Below are 6,605 nucleotides of genomic sequence, written 5' to 3'. Positions count from 1 at the left end.
TGGACAACCTTGACCCCTACCCACCCAGACTGCCTTCCACAGTTGTCTCCTCTTAGGCGTGCAGCTTCACACACAACTGGGAGTCACTGTGCGGCACTCACGTCCCCTTCTCAAGGACAGAGATCCGCGCCTTGTCTCTCTGAGCATCTCACACCCTGCAGCCAGGGAATCAATCCTACAGCTTCACGTACACGGTGTTTCATTGAATGGGCTGGCTGGACTAAGATGAGAAATACCTGACCATTCCCCTCTCCACCAGCTCAGGTTTTGTGCACAAGAGAAACCATTAAGGACACAAAGTCTATGGGGAAACTGGGACACAAGAGGGGTCTCAGGCCCCAAGGGTTTAAGGGAAAGCGCGGGGCTGCAAGGGCTCTTGGCTCCCATGGGTGTCACAGACATCCTCAAATTATAAAGGGCAGTAGCTAGTTAAGTACTGACTGCTCTTCCAGGGGACCCAGGTTGAGTTCTCGACACCCACATAGCAGCTCACAACCATCTGTAAATCCAACACCTTCCTCTGGGCTCTGTGGGCACTAGGCATGAACGTGGTACACATCCATGCAGGCCACACAACAGGTAAGTCTTATTCCTAGCGCATAAAGGACACAATCATGAATTCCAAGTCTTGGGGCTGATGAGACAGTTCGGCCAGTAAAGGTCACCAAGACTGATGGCCTGAGTTCAGTGGCCTGGAACTCGCCTGACGGAAGGAGAGGACTGAGTCCTGCAGGTTGTCCTTTGACCTCCACGTGTGCCTGCCCATACACACAAAATAAGTAAATAAATGTAAAAAAAAAAAAAAGTTAAATGCCGAGTGTACCCTGCGATCCAGATGTCCCACCAACCCTCAGTACATCCACTGCCATTTTCCTGTCCTTGAGGAAAAGTAAACCCGTTTGAAGATTTTCGTGCTTTGGATGAACCTCACATTTCCTGTGTTGGAAACAAAGTCTCCAAAGTTACATGCTCGTGGGTTTGGAGGTGGGACGTTTGGGAGGCCACTGGGCAATGAGGATCCACTGGCTTTGTGGATGAATTAAGCCATTCGTGCACTAGTGCGTTCTCTCTCTGGTATACTGTCATCTTATGGGCACATGGTGCCCTCTGTGGTATTACCGTGCAAGAATAAGAAGCACTGACTGGATGCCCGCTTTGTGGACTCTCCAGCCTAAAGACCCATGAGCCGAAACAAACAAAAACAAACAAATAAACAAAATCTCTCTTCTTCTTAAACTACCTAGCCTATGACATCCAGTTATAGCAACAGAACGCATTAGGATAAACATTTTACCAAGGCACCAAGACCTTCTTGGGCCGCTGACTCTGGACAAATGCTGAGGCCCCCAGCCTAGGTCCAGGGAAGGCTTCACAGCTAGGTGAAGAAGCCTTCAGTGGGTCAGCCAAAGCACTCACCCCACAAACACACACAGTACTCGGGCCACAATGGAGTAGTTCAAAATATGTTTAATGACTAGAAAACTCTGGGAGACTGAGGGACAACAGTCACCTTCCTTGCTAACTGGAAGCCAGGGTTGTCCCAGGAAGGGAGTGTCTGTACACACAAGGCCCGTACAAACCAAGGAACCAGGGTATCTGTGGAAATCCTTTTGTCTCCTAGCAGAAATGACCCAAGTTCCCTTTAGACCCAAGGCAGGCAGAGGAAGTGGAAAAGTCGTGGGAGGAGGGTGGGTCCCTCCAGAGCCCTCTTCCTGCTCAGGACCGGTGACTCAAACAGTAAACAGCCTGGGGCCCAAGACCAGAGGTCTCTAGCAGAAGCCTCCACCGCTTCCAAAGACCTCCCTGGGACCACATCTCCCATCTCTTGGCTACCCCCTTACTTTGGGACTTTTTTAAGTATGACATTGTCATACTCCGTTACCTGTGGCCAGCCAAGCACAGAGGAATCCTGCTGGAGGGGTTTGGGACCCCCGTCAGCAGTAGGCTGCTCCCTCCATGTCTCCCCCAGGGTCTCCCGTGGTCTGTCATATAGGGAGAGGGTAGCCATGCCCTCGGGCTCATCATATATATGGTCGGGTGGGGGAGCCCCAAGATCCTCCTGGATGCTGTCATATAGTGGGTCAGGAAGGAGCCGTCGAGGCCCTTTCAGGATGCCCCTGAAGCTCTTCTCCAGGGAGTGAGCCACTGTATCAAAGGGTACAGCATATTCCCCCTCGGGGCCCCCTGGCCTTACGCCAGGCACCGATGTGCCAGGTGAAGGAGAAGGCAGAGAATCATGGGGCCGGGAATAGGGGCTTTCAGGCCGAGGCAGCACGGCGGGCATCATGGACCCTGTGGCTGGCAGGGTTGGAGGCCCAGAAGGGGTGGCATTCTTCTGGGCAGCAATGGCCTCTTCTAGGGCTTGGAAGATCTCATTGCCTTGTCTTGTTTCAAACTCAAAGTTGCCTTCTCCAGAGACACAGCGTCGGCCAGCCTCAAAGGAAAATGTCACCTGTGGTAAGGGGAGGGAGAGACATTTTTGGCACTGTTGTTTTCTGGACCCCATCCAAACATAGATGTTCTAGGCCTAGTCCCCCGCCCCCCATCAGAGGCTTTTGTTCAAGCTCTTTTCCCTCTGTCCCTGATTTTGGGAGTTGGTTGCTGTCTATTTGGGGAAAGGCTCTCACTACATAGCCCAGGCCAGACCTCCAACCCTCTCCTGCCTCAGCCTCCTTACTGCTGACATTATAGTTTTGTGCCACTATGTATGGCCAACTGTTTCTTCCTGACAAAAATGCTCACTCTCTTTCTCCCTCCCTTTCACTCACAAATGAACTGACTGACAAGAAATGCCAGCCGCTCCTCAGCCAGAGCTCATCTCTCTCCTCACCCAGACCTCTTAGCCTTCACCCCTTTCCCCTCCCTGTTCTCCCACCTCTGCTGTCTCTCTGGCTGGCCTTCTCCCATTCTCTCTTTTTCTAGTGGCTCTCTGGCCCTTGCTGACTGTCCCCCTTAGATAGCTCATCTTTGGTCTCATCCTGCCCAGGTCAGCCCCTCACTCACCTTGTCCCTCCCAAAGCGCCGAAGAAACCTGTAGGGCCAGTCATATAGCTGTGTGCCTGGCTCAGGGCCACCCCATAGCTCCAGGGCGCTCACCCCGGTCCGGAGAGTATAGGACCCTCGGAGCCGGCACCGCTCGCTGGCTTCTGTAGGTCTAATGGTCACAGCGTATTCCTTACAGGAGACCCCTGGGGAGGAGATGAAAAACAAAGAGGCAGCTACAGGAAACAGTGGGCCTCCTTCCATGCTACCCATCTGAGGTAAGCATGCCAGAGGTTCTCAGGAAAAAAAAAAAAAAAAAAAAAAAAAAAAAAAAAAAAAAAAAAAAAAAAAAAAACTTGACCCGTGTTACCTAATACCACACCACGGATCTTAAAGCCTGGGCTACAGACACCCCCCCCCTCCCCTAAAAAGTGCCATTTATGCCCTCGGCCACCTCATCCTAATTCTGGGCCACATCCTTTCTGCCAGTGTAGCCTGGTTTTCTGTGCTCTCTCTCTCCCCTAGGGCCCCTGCTGTTAAAGCTACAGATGAAGCTCCCTATGGGTGGAGCTTAAATAGAAGAGTCTCTTGCTCCTCTTTCTCCATCACCAGCCCTCAGAAGCAAGAACTGGGCCTCTCTTATCAGCATTGTGTTCCCCATTCACAGAGCACCTGCACAGCGGCGCCCCGACAGAAAGCATTTCCTTCCCCCAGACAAACACTCAGATCCCACAAAGAGAAAGTCGAGACCAAGACCCTCAGCCTCCAGCAGGCACGACAGGGTGAGCCAAAGGTGACATGGGGGGCAGGCTGGGCGCCAACCACCTTTGGGCCACACCAAGACGCCAGGAAGAGATGCTGATAAGCAGGGCCCAGGGTAACCACAGGACAGGAAGACTTGGCCCTGTAGCCAGCCCACACCTTCCACCCACACGGAGAGAGTGTCCCTCGGGTCCTACCCCTCACCTGCTGTAGAGCTGCTATACAATTCATTCTCCTCCATGCAGGGTCTGTCTGTCTTTTCCTCCAGTCCCAGGGGCTCCTTCCTCTGCCCCTGAGGAGGTGGTCCCAAGTCTTACCACCAATTCCCACCCCACGGCCTCCCTCTGACCCAAGCTTTCAGTGCGCACCCAGCCTGCCAGCTCTGACTGCACTTTAACTCTGGTTCCCATCAGGAAGAACGCTCCTAAAAAGGGCTTTGTTTCCAACCACCCGCCCGCAGGAAGTGCGTGCCTGTAGGCTGCTTTGTACCCCTCACCGGGAAAGCCAAGAGGCAGATGGCCTGTATCCAGTCACAGCGCTCTGCTGAGGGGGCTGCCAGCAGGTACAGACGCTCCTTGGTCTCCAGGACGAAGGCACTGGTGTCCCGGGGACTGTTGGCCTCACTGCCTACCTCAGCCACCCGTAAGCAGTCACTGAGGCGGACAACCTTCCGAGTGGCCTCTCCTCGCCGCGTCTTCTCTGGGCCATCCTGGAGCTCCAGTCTGGCTAGGGCACAGCCAGACTCTCCATATAACACGGCTGTGAACCGGCGCCACTTCTGAGCCCGGGCATGACAGGTAGAGGCCAAAAGGGAGTCGCCAAAGATGGAGAAACGGTCATCAAAAGGGAGAAAAGGAACCACCATGGGAGAGAGTGTGGGGCTGGGGCAGCAACGCAGGATGGGGAGAAAGAGGCGCACATCACGGAACCAGAGAGCCAGTGAGGACAACAGAGAGAATGCATGGGAGAGCTAAGGTTAGCCAGGAGACCAGGATGGGCAAGCCAGGCGGGGACCACAGTAAATGGCCTATGGGTGCAGAGTGCAGGAAGACAACAGGCCCATCTCTCCGGTACTGGGGAGAAAAGCCCGAGTCACTGAAACCCAGACTGGAATTAGGAGTGGGCAGCCTAGACTGAGGACAAGTCCTCATTCCCTAGGAAGGGTCTGACCCCAACGCTTCCAGCAACTTCCCTTTTTGTCTCACCAATTAACAAGTTGGACCAGGAGAGACACACCAAGAGATAGAGACCAAGACAGGGAGAGGTGGAGGCTGGGCTAAATGGCAGGAGGCAGAAGATTAACTTCAAAGAGGCTATGGGAGGGGGAGGTTGGAACAGCCTGGGGGCATAGCTTCTTAGCAAAGGGGAAAGGGACCTCTACTGTGGTCCCAAACTGGCCCCCTAACTCTTCCCTTCCGCACCATTCCACATTACCCCCCAATCCAATAATTAGCAAGAAAACAAAAAAAAGAGATGAAGTCAGCAGCTGCTTCCTTCTCTACCCCACCCACGAGGACAAACAACCCTCAGACAAGAGGTCATTTGGGGCCTGGGTTAGGAGGCAAGGCACCTTAAGAAGGCAGGCATCGTCCCCAGATTCTTGTCTAAACCGGTGGAGCACATGGTCACAGGAGGGTAAGGGACATGAAGATCCAGCCCCTCTGCCCCGGGGAATTCACGACACCCTCCTTCACACAGCTGCTCTGCCCAGCCCCAGCCGAGCCTTGCCCTCACCTTGCCAAAGGTCTGGTGCTGCTGAAAATGCAGGAAACCCTGCTTCACGACCGCCTCCTCCATCCTGACCATTGCCACTTCAGCGCCCCACTGCCATTGCCTCTGACCTCTCTCCTCTCTCTTCTGGGCCTGTTCCCCCTTCTCTCTAGTTCATTTCCTCTCTGCCTAGAGTCTTTTACACTATTCTAGTCTGCTTGATGACGACAGGCTGATAGGCCCTGTGGTTTCTTGCTTTGTGTGTGCTTTTTTTTTTTTTTTATGAGTACACTTCATGCTGAAACTTCCTTCCTGCATTTCCACTGAGTAACATACAATTTCCAAAAAGGCAAAATTTCACACTTCTGCAGAAGCTGCTGTGAGGGACTGAAACCTAAGAGCAAAGAGACCCAAAAATTAAGTTGTACTAGAAAATCAGTAATGAGGGCTCTGTAGTTCAGACAAGATGTTGAATACATCAAGCTGAAAGAGACCTTGGGAATCAGTCCACAGTCATTGAAAAGAAAAGACTAAAGGTAGGGACAGTCTGAAGGGCCTATAAAGCCAGATCCTGCATCTCCCAACTCAGGCAAAGATAAGCCAAAAACCCAGTAATGTACAAAGACAGACACATGACTGGCAACGGGGGACCCCCAGCCAGCCACACATACACGCACATGCACATGCACATACATGCACTAGTCCCTGAAAGTGTTTACTACCTGCCAACAATATACAGCCCTGCGAAGAGTCTAGAAATAAGAACATCCTCTCTAGAGAAGACTTAGTCCCCAAGTACATCTCTGCTGCGGGTTTTCTTCCTCGCAAGGGTTCCAGACACTTGGGTTTCAGGTCGAACTTACCTTAAATCACAGGCGCTTCAGAATTCCCCATTCTCTTTCACTAGCCATAATTTACTCCTTGACAAAGGCAGGGCAGGCATGAGCACACCTGTCTGCAACTTACCTGGGATGACAGAACTGAGATGGAGGAGAGTAGATTGTTAACACAATAGGATTTTGTTTATTTGTTTGTTTGTTTCCTTGGTTGGTTTTTAGATGTTTTGAGACAGGGTCTCATGTAGCCTGGACTGATCTCCAATACATGTGTCATCATGGTAGCTAATGTAACCGTTTTTTTAATCGTGTGGT

The 6,605-nt window shown here is 52.3% G+C and overlaps 1 protein-coding gene across 1 annotated transcript; it reads right to left on the bottom strand.

Annotated features, from left to right (window-relative positions):
* Positions 1–1,492: 1,492 nt before the first annotated feature.
* Dok2 (docking protein 2) lies at positions 1,493–5,780 on the bottom strand. The gene is made up of 5 exons (XM_005355601.2): positions 5,479–5,780; positions 4,241–4,522; positions 3,949–4,036; positions 3,004–3,188; positions 1,493–2,452 (listed from the first exon to the last, which is right to left on the bottom strand). The coding sequence occupies exons 1-5, from the start codon at positions 5,548–5,550 to the stop codon at positions 1,838–1,840; spliced, it is 1,242 nt and encodes a 413-aa protein (XP_005355658.1). The 5' UTR covers positions 5,551–5,780; the 3' UTR covers positions 1,493–1,837.
* Positions 5,781–6,605: the final 825 nt, after the last annotated feature.

Source organism: Microtus ochrogaster, chromosome 17 (genome assembly GCF_000317375.1).
Source record: "Microtus ochrogaster isolate Prairie Vole_2 chromosome 17, MicOch1.0, whole genome shotgun sequence".
In the NCBI taxonomy this organism is placed as follows: domain Eukaryota; kingdom Metazoa; phylum Chordata; class Mammalia; order Rodentia; family Cricetidae; genus Microtus; species Microtus ochrogaster.
Note: the sequence above shows the minus strand (reverse complement) of the source record. Positions and strands in the feature narration are given on the sequence as shown.

What these genes read in the sequence shown, in the direction of transcription:
- Dok2 (XM_005355601.2), bottom strand. Translation starts at nt 5,550, where the DNA reads ATGGTCAGGATGGAGGAGGCGGTCGTGAAGCAGGGTTTCCTGCATTTT. An exon ending in AGCACCAGACCTTTGGCAAG is followed by an intron (nt 4,523 to 5,478) that starts GTGAGGGCAAGG and finishes GCCCGGGCTCAG; the next exon opens with AAGTGGCGCCGGTTCACAGC. An exon ending in GGCGCTTTGGGAGGGACAAG is followed by an intron (nt 2,453 to 3,003) that starts GTGAGTGAGGGG and finishes CCCTTACCACAG; the next exon opens with GTGACATTTTCCTTTGAGGC.